Source organism: Anomaloglossus baeobatrachus, chromosome 1, assembly GCF_048569485.1.
Source record: "Anomaloglossus baeobatrachus isolate aAnoBae1 chromosome 1, aAnoBae1.hap1, whole genome shotgun sequence".
Taxonomy (NCBI): Eukaryota; Metazoa; Chordata; class Amphibia; order Anura; family Aromobatidae; genus Anomaloglossus; species Anomaloglossus baeobatrachus.
This window is the reverse complement of record NC_134353.1, coordinates 588,249,674-588,268,362: the sequence shown is the minus strand read 5'-3', so window position 1 is coordinate 588,268,362 and position 18,689 is coordinate 588,249,674. Positions and strand designations below refer to the sequence as shown.

The 18,689-nt window shown below is 41.2% G+C and overlaps 1 protein-coding gene across 1 annotated transcript in view; it reads right to left on the bottom strand.

Moving 5' to 3' along the window:
• Positions 1–340: 340 nt before the first annotated feature.
• Positions 341–18,689, bottom strand: part of C1H9orf85 (chromosome 1 C9orf85 homolog) — a 58,116-nt gene continuing 39,767 nt past the window's right edge. The window contains 3 exon segments of the mRNA XM_075340085.1: positions 341–1,142; positions 1,145–1,256; positions 6,105–6,215. Of these exon segments, the coding sequence (XP_075196200.1) occupies positions 1,086–1,142; positions 1,145–1,256; positions 6,105–6,215 (280 nt within the window). The 3' untranslated portion in view covers positions 341–1,085.

The following is an 18,689-nucleotide window of genomic DNA, read 5'->3' as shown; positions in this document are numbered from 1 at the left end:
ATATTTCTCAAAGACATGCATAAAGGTTTATGCAATTGAATGTTCACATATCTTTAAAGACAATGGATCACAGAAAAAAACCCAAAACCTGTCAAATCCACTGGATTACGAGATGGTCATTTAAAAATAGAAGGAAAAGAAAGCATTAACAGAAAATGGATTGGTTCTGTGAGTTCATTCAGCTTCTGGTCTTGTGAAGTCCTTCAGCTCTGAGCTGAATATCGGACTTTCTGGATTATCCAATGACTGGTATACCGGGTACCTTTTTTTACCCAGGTAGTTTAATTTCTGCGTCGGCGGTAGAACATTGCGAAGTCTCCCTTTTTAAAATGCTTAAATCTTTAAAAAAAAAACAAAAACACGTGTTATTTTATTTTGTAGCAATAGTACAAATAGCAAAAAGTTACACCTCATTTTATAAATGCTGTATACCGAGCTTTACCAAATCATGTAAAATGCAACAATGGGAGGTCTAAGCACAAACTAAGGTCAGAGTGTTGCCATTTGAGGGGTATTGTGAGGCTGAAGGGTCTGCCCCCCCCTCTATTGGACAGCCTTTTGCATTTTACATTTACCACAGCAGGACGTAACTATTGGTCCTAGTGACTGTTTTGAGCACTGTATATTGAAGTGTGGTATATCTCGGTGTGCATATTAGGGTGACAATTCTGTCTGGTCACCTTATTTTTACGGTTACGGTGGGCAACTTTCCTACCGTGCCTGTGTCCTAATTTGGTAATAGTAGGAGCCTGTTTCGGGCCCTAGTCATTTAGGCTGGTTTTACAAACTTTTATGTTGTGTGGTCAAAAATTTCTTTTATTATAAACTATTAAAAGTTACATTTTAAATTGTTACCACGTTACGTTTGATACCATATCTTGCTTTGCTAATTGCAGCAGGTAAAATGCAACAAAGCCTTATATTCTACAATGCGACTTCTCTGGGACAGTGATCTGGCTCAAATACCCCCCATAGTTCTCTTTGGTTATAAAGTACAGGTGAAGAGACCCGAGGTGGTATCAGAGCTGATTTGTGGTTCCTGTAGATGGGTCAGTGTGTAGTCCTCATTATGAGATCTCTGAAAGTTAGTTGCTGGTCACTGCACTGTTTTCACACTTTGAGCTGTTCGCGTCCTTGTCAGTTCATCTCCATCTTTATCAGACTCTAAATCTATATGGAAATCTAAGTCCTCTTCTACATCACAATCATCATTTTCAGTAGGCGTAGATATGTCCATCTGTTGATCTTTTCCATCTCTAGAATAAAAGAAAAGGTTTAATAAGCGAATATATTTCAAATCATAATGCTATTCATTAAACCAGCAGGCTCAACTGGACACTTTCCATAAGTGTAGCCACCCATTCAACCAGCAAATATGGTAAATAGCGTTTCCTCACTTCAACAGCTCCACTAGTAAGTGAAAATCTTAGCATTCCTTGTGAACAACTTGTAAAATGTTTCATTAGGTCCATGATAAATATACTGCTGCTTGTTTACATAGCTGATAAAGGTGAAAATTTGTGCTTATAGCTCTTCCCGGAGTGTTCAATCTGTGGACAATTTTACATCATTTTTTTATCGTTCCAAATCGTTAAACTCCTCTTCGTCAAATCCGTTAAAGACCAAGAGATCTTACATTTCAAAATCTTCATTATTGTTGTCACTGTTATACACCATAATGCTGTTCTTGAAATGAGGGGAGTTAAAGGGAGCATGTCACCTGTTGTAAGAATCGATTTATTTTTAAAGTTTTTTTTTTTCTCCAAGGCAAAAAAGTAAGTTAAAAACAGTGGAGTTTCCAAACCAATGGGGGTCTAAAAGAACAGAGATTATAAAGTTAAGGGAATAACTCTTCAAGTGTCTTTCCATGAAATTAGCCTCAGCATGTGTCCAAGACTCAGAATAGAAAGTTACTGGGGACAGTAAATGTTAGTGATTGTAATTTGTGCTCTGTATTGCCCACACCATATGAAGTATATACTATATACAGTGGGTACGGAAAGTATTCAGACCCTTTGCTCAGACACTCATATTTAAGTCACATGCTGTCCATTTCCTTGTGATCCTCCTTGAGATGGTTCTACTCCTTCTTTGGAACCCAGCTGTGTTTAATTAAACTGATAGGACTTGATTTGGAAAGGCACACACTGTCTATACAGGACCTCACCGCTCACAGTGCATATCAGACCAAATGAGAATCATGAGGTCAAAAGGAACTGCCCAAAAAGCTCAGAAACCGAATTATCGAAGGCATAGATCTGGCCAAGGTTACAAAATAATTTCTGCAGTACTGAAGGTTCCTAAGAGCACAGTGGCCTCCATAATCCTTAAATGGAAGACGTTTGGGACTACCAGAACTCTCCCTAGACCTGGCCGTCCAGCCAAACTGAGCAATTGTTGGAGAAGAGCCTTGGTGAGAGGTAAAAAAGAACCCCAAGATCACTGTGGCTGAGCTCCAAATATGTAGTAGGGAGATGGTAGAAAATTCGACCAGTCGGGCCTTTATGGCAGAGTGGCCCGACAGAAACCTCTCCTCAGTGCAAGACATATGAAAGCCCGCATAGAGTTTGCAAAAAAAAACACAAGAAGGACTCCCAGACTATGAGAAATAAGATTCTCTGGTCTGATGAGATGACGATAGAACTTTTTGGTGATAATTCTAAGCGGTATGTGTGAAGAAAAATAGACACTGCTCATCACCTGCCCAAAACAATACCAACATTGAAACATGGTGGTGGCAGCATCATGCTATGGTAGTGTTTTTCAGCTGCAGGGACAGGACGACTGGTTGCAACTGAAGGAAAGATGAATGCGGCCAAGTAGAGCGAGAACCTGGAAGAAAACCTGTTCCAGAATACTCTGGACCTCACACTTGGCCGAAGCTTCACCTTCCAACAAGACAAGGACCCGAAGCACACAGCTAAAATAACAAAGGTATGGCTTCAGAACAACTCTGTGACCATTCTTGACTTGCCCAGACAGGGCCCTGATCTAAACCCAATTGAGCATCTCTGGAGAGACCTAAATACTGCTGTCCACTAACATTCACCATCCAACCTGACGGAACTGGAGAGGATCTACAAGGAAAAATGGCAGAGGATCCCCAAATTCAGGTGTGAAAAATCATTCCCAAGACGACTCATGGCTGTACGAGCACAAAAGGGTGCTTCTACTCCATACTGAGCAAAGGGTCTGAATACTTATGACCATGTGATATTTCAGATTAGCAAACATTTCTACATTTGTTTTTTTTTTTCTGTCAAGATGAGGTGCAGAGTGTACATTAATTAGAAAAAAAAATTGAACTTTTTTGAATTTACAAAATGGCTGCAATGAAACAAAGAGTGAAAAATATAAAGGGGGGTCTGAATACTTTCCATACCCACTGTATGTAAGGGAGTTACATACTCCAAGAAGCAATCCTCTGATTATTAGGAACCTGTGTCCTGAACATGCCATACTGTTCTAAGCCTCAGCTACGTCTAGATGTTTCCTGCATACACCACTGCAGGGGAAACTTAACCTGTAAATAAATGGCCGTCCATGCAATACATTTATGGACTGGGTTATCCTGAGTGGGAGTCCAACTTCCAGAACTGCTCTAGTCTTTATGACTAAATAGTAAAGCAGATAAAACATTCAGGAACAGTTATGGACCTCAGGTCACTTGAAATCAAAACTTTAACAGGAAACCCAGAGCTCTTAAAATGAAGTATATGCTGGTATTTATTCCAAAGCCGGGGCAAGAATTAACAAGAAGGCTTTATTCTAGGCTGAATAATAGTATAAAATACCTGGAAAGGCTTCCATTACAATCTGCCATTGAGTGTTTGCACAGGCTGTGCCATACATCTATATACAATCATGGATACAGGAGCTGGGCCAAGTAATAGCACAGTGCACACAATGCGGGATATAGCTTTTACTTAGAAATGATATAATTATGTGACTATAGCAGAATTAGGCCTTCTCTTTGTGTCCCTTTTCTATAGATGTTCAGTTTTGGTTTAACCTGCTCCGTCTCATTTTTGTTTGAGTGATTATTTTTTTTCATTGCTTAAAAAAATATTAGAAAAGAAGCCACTCTACATGGCCACTGAGATTACCCCACAGACACCAATGCCATGCTGTGGGCACAAGATCTCAAATGGATCATCTTACTAGGTTGCCTCAATACTCCCGAAAACTAACATTTGGCTGCAGCTTTAAAAGCACTGAATGGCAGAGACTAATTAAGTAGTAACGATACTCACGTTACGTCCCCCTCTTCGCTCACAATCCCTGCAGCATTTCACATAGTGTTATATCAGCGGGTCCAAGGCAGTCAGCCTCTGTATATAGCCAGTAATCCCTTCATCACTTGCAATACTTATTTTCATAGTGAAGGTTTATAGTGGGGTGATAATCCAATGCACATAAACAGCTATGCCCCCCTACATGTGTGTGACTGGAGAGAGGCTGCAGAAAAGGGTATCTTCCATATTGTAATATGGCTGGCTGCAGCAATCCGCTTCCTGCAGATGGTAGTCACAAGAAATGTGAGAATACATACTCCGTAATGAGGAGCAAGCACTACCATGCTCAAGCAAGTTGGACGCTCTGACGGGCTAGACTCAAGTAATGAGTGTAATGGAAGTCAATTATTGGGCAGTCGGGCTCTCTGCCAACATACAGCCAGCCAGAAACAGAGCATTTCCAGGGAAGGGTGGGCTTTTTTTTTTTTTTTTTTTTTTTTTACACATATCATCCAAAACAAATTTTATACCCCCGGTGAGAGCCATTCAGAAACTGCAAGTGGCTCTCACAGGGGTGCCGATTTCCATCATTCGACACATCAGAGCACCTGCGATACTTGGCCGAGCACTGAGCGTACCCGAGCAATAGGATGCGTTATTAACTACCGAGTAGTGGCGAACACGCTCGCTCATCATTAATGCTCAATAGTGGATATAGCTAATCACATGGTTACATGAGGTTTACAGGTAGTCACTCTAGTCTGACACCATAGTTAATAATAGCAGTAGGAGAGACATAATCGTAGAGGACCAGGGTCATTAAGATCCATCTATTAGTTCCACATTTCACCTAAATCAATATAAAAAGGTGCTAAATATTGGCGAATCCATAAAAAATGGCAAGAGACCAATGCCTAAAATATCAGTACAGGTTATACACATCCTGAATTTATTACTACATTTTGCATATGTATACGGGCTTGTCTCTAGGTTACTCTGTGGTCGAAGCTGCAATGAATGTTGAGAAGCGTATTCTTTTTCAGATTTTCAATAAAGTTTTGAAGAATTACTTTTAATAAATTTACTATAAAAAAAAAAAAAAAAAGTGTTGGGAAACAAGTCAACGTCCTTAACTATTTATAGGATGAAGGATCAGAGATAAGTATGGGACAGACTGTCAGGCCATACTTCCATCTCTAGGCTGAGCAGATACAGTGGAACCTTGGTTTACGAGAACAATCCGTTCTGGGAGTGTGCTTGTAAACCAAGTTACTTGTCTAGCAAAGCAAAATTTCCCATGGGAAATAATGCAAGCTCAGACAATTCGTTCCACAACTTGTTCAATGTCCCATCCTGGTCCCTTATTGTGCCGTGCCATTCCCCCCACACACACACACACACATTATGCTCACCTTACCTTCTGTTCCCTCGCCGGCCTCCTGGTTCTTGTAGTTTGCCAGTACAGGATGTGTATCAGGTAACCATCGCGACCGATGCCAAAGCTTCCACTGCCTTTGAGAAGCTCCTAACAGCGGAAGTTCCTCCATCGTCGCGATGGTTACCCGATACACATTGTGTACCGGCGAACTACAAGAACCAGGAGGCCGTCGAGGGAACGGAAGGTAAGGTGAGCATATGTGTGCGTACGTGTGTGTTTGTATGGACTGCAAGAATGGGTCAGTGCGGTCAAAATACAAAACCGGAAGTGTGTGCGGCGAGTATACAGCAAAGATGGCTCGTAAACAGTTACAAATACACAGCAAGCTTTGCTCGTATAGCGAAATACTCGCACACAAAGTTACTCGTAAACCGAGGTTCCACTGTATAAGCAAAGGCAGTAATTGTAATCAATTGGTATCTACTACTTACAACACAAGGTCTTCTTTTTTTCCACACTTGGCACAAAGTTCCAGCTGAAGGGCACATAGTTTGCACATAATATGATATGCATCCTTAACTGTCTTCTGCAGGCACTTCACACTGAAAACACATAAAAACAAAGTGTTTACATCACAATATATATAACAAAAATGATAAAACATTTGGGTGTTCCTCCTTACGGTCAGCTTTTGGCAATTGCTAGTTTAAAAAGTACCGGTAGTTATTTACTAGTCTTTACTAGTTTTAGAAAATACTCAATAGCAGCAAAGGAAACAGATGGAAGCAGGACCCTGAGCAAAGAACAATATACTGTCTCTCTGCAGTCCAAGAGCTGTTCATAATGCGCAATTCCACCTGCTTTGGAGGTAGAAATGAGCCCCCTTACCTCTTGGCCCGGTGTGTGACTGCATAGGTTGTATGTCCTTCCCATGCCCCTCAGTAACCCGAGCAGTTAAGATGGACTCCCATGCACATTTGGAGCACAAGTCGCTTCTATAGTAAATCATGTATTACAAAAGTATCTTGATAAGATGTCTAAATGTTCAAATACATGGCAGATGAGGTTTAATGTTGACAAATGCAGAACAGGCCAGAGTAATCATACTGCTGAATATACATTAAATGGAAGTAAACTCGGGACTGCAGAATAGGAGAAAGACTTTGATATTTTGGTTACAAGTAGAGATGGGCAAACTTGCAGATGTTCGGGTATGGCGGGTCCAGATGGACTTAAAAAAAAAAAATCTACTTTGGGATCGGACATCAAGCCCCATATAAGTCTAAATCTATGTGGACCAGAGCATTGTGATGTAAAATGGTGGTAAAAAGGGCTATGGGGATTACAGCAGGACAGTTATACTTACCGAGTCTCCAGCACGGCTGTAACACTGCTTCCAGGTCCGCTTATTAACCCTCATACATATTCACAACAAGCCTACAACCTACAATAGCCCTCAGTCCAGTAGACCACTGCACAACCAGCTCTGTCCTCACCTATTGTACCATCACCCATTCCCTGTAGACTGTGAGCCCTCGTGGGCAGGGTCCTCTCTCCTCCTATACCAGTCTGTCTTGTACTGTTAATGATTGTTGTACGTATACCCTCTTTCACTTGTAAAGCGCCATGGAATAAATGGCGCTATAATAATAAATAATAATAATAATAATAATAATAATAATAATAATAATAATAATAATTCACTGCCTCCTTTTCCCACCGTCAGTCCCGGCGTCTGTGATTGGTTGCAGTCAGCCCACGGCCCCCACCCTGGGTGACAGGCTCTGTGATTGGTTGGAATCACACAAGGTGTCTGCATCACTAATAACTAAGTTGGCGTAGGATGCCCCATATTGTGATACCAAGCGCAGAAAAAGCATACAGCTACAGGCTGCAGCCCCCAGCCATGTGCTCTTCTTGGCTGTGTATCAAAATAAGAGGGACCCTATATGGCTGATTTTTGTTATTTAAATAAAATAATTTAAAAAAAAAAAAAAACCCACAAAAAAACGTCATGCGGTCCCGACTAATTTTGATACTCAGCCATGGAAAATCAGACAGCAAACTGTTATTTGGCCCCCAGCCTAAAAATAGCAGCCTGCAGCTGTCCAGATTTGTTGCATCTATTAGCACACAGTTTTTTAAAATTATTTATTTAAAATAAAAAAGCCAAATAGTCCCTCTTATTTTGATATGCAGACAAGATAAGCACACGACTGACGGCTGCAGCCGTATGCTTTATCTGAGCTGGCTATCAAAATATCGGGGGACCCTACACAATTTATTTTTACCACTATTGGGGCACAGACAGCATGTGTGATTCTAACCAATCACAGACGCTGTCACAAAGGGTGGGGGTAAGGTTTGACTGCAACTAATCACAGAAACTGTGACTGATAGTGGGTGGGGGAGGCAGAGAATATGTATGAGGGTTAATAAGAGAACCTGGAAGCAGTGTTACAGTAACGCGGAAAAAACCCTAAAGATAACGCTCCTGCTTTATTTCTATTTTCTTTTGGTGGCCAAATCCGAACAGTAACCCGGAGTTCCCTGAGCACTTCATGTTCGGGATCCGTGCAAAGACTCTAGGTATATGGTACGGAACCCAAACTTTACAGTTCGGGTTCGCCCATCACTAGTTACAAGTAAGCTGAGCAGCAGTACTCAATGTCAGGTAGCAGCTGCAAAAGCAAACAAGATTTTACAATGCATAAAAGAGATAAAATCCTGAAATGCAAATGTATTGTTACTGCTCTATAAAGTCCTCGAAAGGTGACGTCTAGAATATGATATTCAGTTTTGAGCTCCACATTTAAAAAAAAGAAGAACATTTGAAAGCTAGAGTTCAAAGGCAGGCAACTACATTACTGAAAGGAATGGAAGGTTTTCCCTATTGATGAAAGGTTGGAAAAGTTGGGCTTGTTTAGCTAAAAAAAGAAAAAAGATGTCTCAGAAGGGATCTTATTTATATGTATAAATACATGTGGAGTCAAAACAAAAAAGACTGGCACATGACGTATTCCTTCCAAAGACCATACTAAAGACCAGGGGACAGTCAATGTGAGTGGAAGAAAGGTGATTGCAGCAGCTAAATAGGAAAGGGTTCTTTAGGCGGGCTTTGCACGTTGCGACATCGCAAGCCGATGCTGCGATGTCGCACGCGATAGTCCCCGCCCCAGTCACAGCAGCGATATCTTGTGATTCCTGGTGTAGCGAACATTATCGCTACGCCAGCTTCACATGCACTTACCTGTCTTGCAACGTCGCTCTGGCCGGCGTCCTGCCTCCTTCCTAAGGGGGCGGGTCGTACAACGTCAGAGCGACGTCACACGGCAGGCGGCCAATCAAAGCGGAGGGGAGGAGATGAGCAGGATGTAAACATCCAGCCCACCTTCTTCCTTCCGTATAGCCGCCGGCGGCAGGTAAGGGGATGTCCCTCGCTCCTGCGGCTTCAAACACAGCGATGTGTGCTGCCGCAGGAACGAGGAACAACATCGTACCTGTCGCGGCAGCGTAATTTTGAAAAAGTCGGAGCCTACACAGATGATACGATAAAGACGCTTTTGCGCTCGTTAATCGTATCATCTAGGATTTACACACCAAGATGTCGAAAGTGACGCCGATGATACGATAACTATGCTTTTGCGCTCATTCATCGTATCATCTAGGCTTTACACACTACGACATTGCAAGTGACGCCGGATGTGCGTCACTTTCGATTTGACCCCCCCGACATCGCACGTGCGATGTTGCAACGTGCTAAGCCGCCCTTACAGTTACAGTAGTCAGATTGTGGAATGCCCTACCACAACAGGTAGTAGGGCTGGATCCTTTTATAGTAGGTTGATGCTGATGGACCTGTTTTTTGCTTTTATATCTATATAGCTATGCATTTGAGCATACTTATTTACAAAATATTCAAAACTATATATTACCCGACCTAATTGATGATTGATCATTTATCAAACTGGTGAAAAGGAAATGTGGGAGTAGTGAAGGAGAGCAACCAATTAAGTTTCTGGTCCTCAGCAAGTTATGCTATAATCAAATGCAGCACTGGTGCAAGTATCAAGATTATAAAATAAATTATAGAAAGAACTGTCATTGTCTCTCAGAGTTAATTCATAGAAGAAAGAACTGAAGTAAAACCACAAGATACAGAAATAATTGCTCTAAAGGCCAGCACTTAATCTCAAAGTACCATATGACATCTTATTACAGAACGCACAGAGAAAAAGATGGTAAAGAGCACAGCCAACGTGAACATTGAAAATGAAAGCTGACACTAGTGCGCTACACAACACAAGAAAAGTACAGACATTAGATAACTTGTAACGACATCTTAATTTAGAGAACGTGTTACCAGACAGAATTACTATGAACTATGGGCATCGTGTATATATATATATATTATATATATATATATATATATATATATATATATATATATATATATATATATATATACTGCTTTCCACCAGTCTTTTCCTACTGCTTTTGGGTGACCTTATGCCACTCCTGGTGCAAAAATGTAAGCAGTTTTTTCTTTGTTTGATGGCTTGTGACTATCCATCTTCCTCTTGATTACATTCCAGAGGTTTTCAATGAGGTTCAGGTCTGGAGATTGGGCTGGCCATGACAGGGTTTTGATGTGGTGGTCCTTCATCCACACATTGATTGACCTAGCTGTGTGGCATGGTGCATTATCCTGCTGGAAAAAAAAAAGAAAAAACAGTCATCAGAGTTGGGGAACATTGCTTGAGAGATGGAAGCAACTGTTTTTCCAGGATAACCTTGTATGCGGATTGATTCATACATCCTTCGCAAAATTGAATCTGCCCGATTCCATCCTTGCTGAAGCATCCCTGATTCTCCACCAAATTTCACAGTGGGTGCTACAAGACACTGTGGCTTGTACGCCTCTCCAGGTCTCCGTCTAACCATTACACCACCAGGTGTTGAGCAAAGCTGAAAATTAGACTCATCAGAGAAGATTACCTTACTCCAGAAATTGGGCAGATTAAACTTTGCAAAGGCCATATGAATCAAGCTGCAAAGAAGGTTATCCTGGAAAAACAGTGGCTTCCTCCTGCTCAGGCAATGTTCCCCAACTCTGAGGACTGGTTTTTCCAGCAGGACAATGCGCCATGCCACACAGCAAGGTCAATCAATGTATGGATAAAGGACCACCACATCAAAACCCTGTCATGGCCAGCCCAATCTCCAGACCTGAACCCCAGTGAAAACCTCTGGAATATATTCAAGAGGAAGATGCATAGTCACAAGCCATCAAACAAAGAACTGCTTACATTTTTGCACCAGGAGTGGCATAAGGTCACCCAAAAGCAGTGTGAAAAATGGTGGAAAGCATGCCAGGCCACATGAAAAATGTGCTTAAAAATCATGGTTATTCTACAAAATATTGATTTCTGAACGCTTCCAGAGTTAAAACATTGTTAGTATTGCTATTTCTAAATGATTATGAACTTGTTTTCTTTGCATTATTTGAGGTCTGAAAGCAATGCATTTTTTTGTTATTTTGACCATTTCTCATTTTCAGAAAATAAATACAAAATGCATTGCTTGGAAATTCGGAGACATGTTGTCAGTAGTTTATAGAATAAAAGAACAATTTACAGTAAATATATATACATATATATACACATTATATATATATATATATATATTATATATATATATATATTATATTATATATATATATATTCATAATGTGTATTACACACACACACATACACACACTTTATTGACCCATTCATGACTAGGCAAATTTTAGAGGTTTTTTCCCCTTCTTTCCCACATCTTTTATGCAGCCAGAAGCCGAATTGTTGTTGGCAGCAGAACTCAACAAGCAAGCAGTGAATGTGCTGCTGACAATATACAAAAATTGTAAGGGGGGGGGCTGAACGATTGTATTACCGTTTGTTCCCCTGCAGGTTGCGTGTAAGCAAAAGCTAGCTGATTGACTTGTTATATTGTCGATTAGTGCTTGTTATGGGCAGAAATCGACTGAAGTAAAAAGAAGCTTTAAGGCCACTTTACACACAGAGATAAATCTTTGGCAGATCTGTGGTTGCAGTGAAATCATGGACATATTGTTCCATTTGTACACAGCCACAAACCTGGCACTGATTGTCCACAATTTCACTGCAACCACAGATCTGCTGTAGATTTATCTCTGTGTGTAAAGTGGCCTTTACACTTTGATACATGATCCCCAGGGGGTACAAGATTTGTCTAGATTACATGTTTGTATTGTCCAAATGATGTATTTCGCATAGGTAATTGCTCACGGCCTTTTTTTTTTTTAAGGATGTACAAGTGCATCGCAATAAATTAGATCAAAAAGTTAATTTATTTCAGTAATTCAATACAAAAAGGGAAACGCATATATTATATAGCGTCATTACACACAGAGTGATCTATTTCAAGTGTTTATTTCTGTTATTGTTGATAATTATGGCTTACAGCAAATGAGAACCCCAACAGTCATTATCTCAGAAAATTAGAATATGATATAAGACCAACTGAAAAAAATATTTTAAACTCAGAAATGTTGGCGCCTACTGAAAAGTATGTACAGTAAATGCACTCAATACTTGGTTGGGGCTCCTTTTGCATAAATTACTGCATCAATGCGGCGTGGCATGGAGGCAATCAGCCTGTGGCACTGCTGAGGTGTTATGGAAGCCCAAGTTGCTTTGATAGCAGCCTTCAGGTCATCTGCATTGTTGGGTCTGGTGTCCGTCATCTTCCTCTTGACAAAACCCCAGAGATTCTCTATGCGGTTTAGGTCAGGCGACTTTGCTGGCGAATCAAGCACAGGGATACTGTGGCAATTACTCTAGGTATTGGTACTTTTGGCAGTGTGGACAGGTGCCAAGCATTGCTAGAAAATGAAATCTCCATCTCCAAAAAGCTTGTCGGCAGAGGGAAGCATGAAGTGCTCTAAAATTTCCTGGTAGACAGTTGAGCCGACTTTGGTCTTGATAACACACAGTGGACCTACACCAGCAGATGACATGGCATCCCAAACCATCACTGATTGTGGAAACTTCACACTAGACCTCAAGCAGCTTGGATTGTGGCCTCTCCGCTCTTCCTCCAGACTCTGTGACCTTGATTTTCAAATGACACGCAAAATGAGCATAGCTGGGCATGGGGACCTTTGCTTGTTAAATTCATGACAAGTGCTGGCGTACCTTACCACAAATCTTACTCCATTTGCGGACTGCAGTAAGATTTGTGATGTGAGGTGCACATTGAGGCGCATGCCACTTCCCGCTTTGCCAGCTTCACTACGAAAAGTGTCCCGCTTAATGTATCACTTGCCTCACACTCAATCTTGCCTCATCAAGACAAGTGTGAAAAAAGCTGATCTTTATGAATTAGGGCCTGATTTTTTGGAGCAGACACTGAGCTGAAACCCTCAAATTCCTCCCAAAAAAGGCTCAATTTCACCTAAAAAAAAAAAAAAAAAAAACCATCAGCAAAAAATCTTTGTGTATACATACCTTAAGAATACTAGATCAGGTGCACAACTACTTGGCACTACAATTCCCATAGCTCCTCCGTGCACTCCTTGTCTCACAGTATAACCAACATTTAGGTGCTCACTTTCATTTTACTATGGAGCATGTGCTGGATGAGCTGCACTATAGTATAATGCAGAGAAGGGACAGATTAAGGATTAATCACAAATACTGGCCCACTCGCAATATCATACATGGAAGCACAAAGTGGGTCTAGAAATGAAATGGGGTGCAATCATTGGAATAAAAGGTGAACATCTTTAAAAATAGGGAAAATTAGTATAGATGTAAACTGACAAACTTAATACAATATGCTGATCTAAAAAAAGTGAAGGTGGCCATAAACTGATAGAAACGCTAACTAGGCAATAAATATCTTCCTTAACCCTTATCGCCAAAAGGTGATGGCTCCAAAAATATATGGTCAACCTCAAGTCACACAAAAGGTGTCGAGGCAGGAAATTTTCTAGAGATCTAGGCTACCTCAAGCGCTAAAATATTCACCAGAACTTGCCACATCGATGAAGACACAAAACTAGTGAGTGCTTTTGCAGGCTGCAGATGACAGTTATGGAGCTGGAAAATAACTTGTCACATATCCCCTCATTGATGTAAACCTTGAAAGCCAGTAACCACAGCAGGAATCTATAGTCTTACTCAATGCTAACCATTTCCACCACCTGATATAGACTGTCGAGCACAAGGGTAACAATGTTTTGACTTTTGACTTTCCGGCTCCATATCTCACCATTCACTAGAGCTTTAAACGTGAGACTACCATCATTTTATAGGCAATCATCTTGGCTATCTCATACATAAATTTGACTTTTAACTATTTAGCATATGATTAGTTATGCAGATTTTTGTCCTGTCACTGCATTGTTACTGTTTTGCTATCAAAAATCTCAATTTTAACTTTTATTACTTTATTAGTATTTTGTAAACCCACCTTTGGCTTTAAAACACTGCCAAAACTCTTTTGGGCTGGAGACTATGGGGCAAAATTCAGCACCTCTATTTTATAGTTATTGAACTATTTCTTCACCAATGTCGATAAATGCTTTGGGTCATTGTCCTGCTGGAACACGGTCATTCTTTTCATACCCATAGTACTCAAGTGTACAAAGTAACTTGCATTGTAGGATACTCACATACGGCTCAGCATTGATTTTGGTCAAGTATCCAATAAAGTTTCCTGTGAAAACCCCATATCATCAGGCTTCCTCCACTGAACTTGACTGTACCTTCAATTTCTCGATCCACTAGCCTCTTTTTTCTTCTTTATTCCAAACTCACTTGTACCAATCAGAACTAGTATATAGTATATTGACTTCTGTCTCATCGCTCCAAATCACCAGTTTCCAATGTTTTACTGTCCACCTTTTATACTTTTTTTGTTTCTTATGATCAAATTCAAGTTGATGCTTCAAATTTTTTTTGGACCATCATCCCAGAAGGTTGTAAAATGCGTTGCATGGATGTCTGTGATTTCACTATTGGGAAGCATACGAGCCACCTCAACTGCAGTGGTTGTCGTGTCAGAACTGATACAGCATGTGATGATGACCTGACTCATTGACTCGGCTTCTGAATGCAGTTTGGCATATTTCTTGGCTAAGAGACCACGATCGACGAGCTGGCTGATGCAATTGCTCTCTTCTTGGGAATGTCCTTCATGGTTGCTGCGCTATCTGAACCAGTGATCTTTGCTTAGGAATCAAGGTAATAGAACACACTGAGCTATTAGGAAAGGTGAGAACAAGTTTTAATCAATAGTATACAAGAAGAAAAATATTTTTCCCACCATCAGGAGCAAAAACAGTAACAATGCAGTGACATGACAAGAATCTGCATAACTAATCATATGATAAATAGTTACAAGTCAAACTTAGATAGGAGATAGTGAAGATGATTGTCTAGAAAATGTAGGTTAAGGTACTGTCACACATAACGAGATCGCTAACTAGATCGCAGCTGAGTCACCGTTTTGGTGACGCAGTAGCGATCCCGTTATGTGTGACACTTACCAGCGATCAGGCCCCTGCTGTGAGCTCTCTAGTCGTTGCAGAATGGTCCAGGTCATTTTCTTCAAAGGCGAAGTCCTGCTGGGCAGGACCCATCGCTGTGTTTGACACTGTGTGACAGGGTCACAGTGACTGCTGAGATCGTTATACAGGACGCTACTGCGACCTGTATTGTTCCTGCATCGCTGGTAAGATCTGACTGTGTGACATCTCACCTGCGACCTCCCAGCGACTTACCTGCGATCCCTATCAGGTCGCATCGTTTTCGGGATCGCTGGTAAGTCGTTGTGTGTGACTGGGCCTTTAGTCTCACGTTCGAAGCTGTAGTGGATGGTCAGATATGGAAAGTCAAATAGTCAAAAGTCCACAACATTATTATCCTTTTGCTTCTCAGTGTATAAAACAGTGCTTAGATAGCCTTATATAGAGAAGCCCTGTCAAGGTGACTGGTTTCCTTTGACGTAATTGACAAACCATGTAAAATATGTATAACTCAACAGTATTTGCAAAACCAAAAGATAAGGCTAGAAAATAAATAACTTTTAGGAACAAACTAAAAAGCATGCAGCTAATGTGGTAGTGGCAGGTTACTCACCTGAGACGTATGAAGACATATTAGCACAATGACTCATTGTGACATCACAAACATATGAACTGAAAGGGAGACTACACCCATAAGCTCACAACTGGAGTTTCTCTAGATACTGGACCAGTAAAAGTCTTCTAGCCTTCAGGGATATAGTTTTCTCAGGTGTGACTTACATTGTGGGACCTTTCAACACTGCTGCGCTTACCACAAAGCAAATAGCACTCAACATTTACATTATAACACCTTATTTATCCAGAAGATCTCCTTGTATTAAATAATCAACTAGTATTCATCTAAAAGGCTAGAATTCCCATACACCCAATAAACATCATACTGTAGAAGCTGATCCAGAGATGGCTGTAAGCATTAGAGAGACGATGGCACATTGACAGCACATAGTGGATCTGAGCAAGTATCGGACTGATGATTAATGTAATCTTATATTAGCCAATCTAATGAGAATGTGCACAATTATCAGAGCTGATTAACAAAAAGAATACCAAGATAAAGGTTTGCATTGATTTAATATAAAGAGAACTTTTCGCCCAGGTCAAAAGTGCCCATTTTGTTAATATTATATTGCTGCTGCTCATCTGTGTGTACCTTTTATTTTTTCTTAAATCTGCCAAAAGGTTCCAGAAATAAAGGGACTTTATATTTAGTACTAATTTTATGGTGGGGGAACATTGCTAACAGGGAGCATTGCTTGTTGCGAGACTGGGCAAAGTGCCGCCCGTGGGCCACCTACGGACTTCTGGCTTTTCCAGTCTGGCCTGCAGACCGAGACAGTCAAAGGGTTGAAATTAGTAAACCTCGGACCGTCCCATGCCTTTCCCCAATGCCCGATGTCACTGTTATTTGCATCCTCAAGATGCAGACAGCGGTGAACACATTGGTGAATGAGGCCACTGGCTCAGTCTTCCACTAATCAGCGTGAGGTACAGCAAATGCGATGACGTCACATCATCATGTATCCAATTCTAACTACTAACACTGACCTACAAAGCTGTCCATAATCTGTCTCCTCCGTATATCTCAGAACTAATCTTCCACTATACTCCAACACGTAACCTCGGTTCCTCCCAAGATCTCCTTCTCTCCTCCTCTCTCATTCTCTCCTCATGCAACCACCTCAAAAACTTCTGGAATTCGCTGCCTCAACACACTAGATTATCTGCTACACTTGCAAGCTTCAAACGGAACCTGAAAACTCATCTGTTCAGAAATGCCTATAATCTCCAATGACCCCACTGCTTCACCACCACCACAGCTGCCGCCCCACCGTGCCGACACTGCCGCCCGACCAACACTCCACCTACTGTCTCCTCCCCAAAATCCTATGGAATGCAAGAACGCAAGGGCAGGGCCCTCTTCCCTCTGTACCAGTCTGTCTATTGTAACTTGTACATGTATTCTGTATGTAACGCCTTCTCATGTACAGCTCCATGGAATCAATGGTGCTCTGTAAATAAATAATAATAATAATAATAATATGCTGTGCGGAGCGTCAGTGCACCGGAGGCCAGAGCAGAGCCCCAGGAGAATGGGAATACGTCGATTATAGCGTGTATATATACACTGTATATTTATTTTTTTCAGGTTTATGGATGTTTGCATGTATGTAGGCAGCTGTGTGTATGTGAGGGGCTACGTGGGGCCTCAGAAATTATATTACACCAATTATATATATTACACACACACACACACACACACACACACTGTGTGCAGAATTTTGAGTTGTATTTTTTTTATTATTGATTAACAACTATGTTCTCAATCAACCCAAAAGACTCAAATATCAAAGCTTAATATTTTTGGAAGTTGGAGTGGTTTTTTTTTAGATTTGGCCATCTTCGGAGGATATCTGTTTGTGCAGGTAACTATTACTGTGCAGAATTATTAGGCAACTTAATAAAAACCAAATATTCCCATCTCACTTGTTTATTTTCACCAGGTAAACCAATATAACTGCACAAAATTTAGAAATAAACATTTCTGACATGCAAAAACAAAACCCCCAAAATTAGTGACCAATATAGCCACCTTTCTTTATGATGACACTCAACAGCCTACCATCTATAGATTCTGCAAGTTGCTTGATCTGTTTACAATCAACATTGCGTGCAGCAGCCACCATAACCTCCCAGACACTGTTCTCAGAGATGTACTGTTTTCCCTCCCTGTAGATCTTACATTTTATGAGGGACCACAGGTTCTCTATGGGGTTCAGATCACGAGAACAAGGGGGCCATGTTATTATGTTTTCATCTTTGAGACCTTTAGGCTATGTGCGCACGTTGCGTACTGGCCCTGCAGAAATTTCTGCAGCAATTTAAAGAGCACACGTACACTTCAAATCGCTGCAGAAACAAAAGCCGATTTCATGCGCTCTGCATGCAGCCCCTCCCATAGACAGAGCGGGGACTTCATGCACAGCGCATGAAAGAAGTGACATGTCACTTCTTAGAACGAACGCTTCTGGCAGCAGCCGAAGCACTGTGCTCTAATACGCCACGTGCGCACGGCTCCTGCACAATCTCCATAGATTGTGCTGGGGACGCAGGACGCATGCAGTTATGCTGCGGTGCAGAGCGCAGCGTAACTGCATGCAATTACGCAACGTGCGCACATAGCCTTACTGGCACACTTTGTGCTGTTTGATACTCCAGTAATGTTGCAGCTCTGAAATATGGCCAAACTGGTGGCAAATGGCATCTTGGCAGCTTCACGCTTGATTTTCCTCAATTCATGGGCAGTTATTTTGCGCCTTTTTTGCCTAACACGCTTTTTGCGACCCTATTGGCTATTTGCCATGAAACACTTGATTATTCGGTGATTACGCTTCAAAAGTTTGGCAATATCAAGACTGCTGCATCCCTCTGCAAGACATCTCACAATTTTGGACTTTTCAGA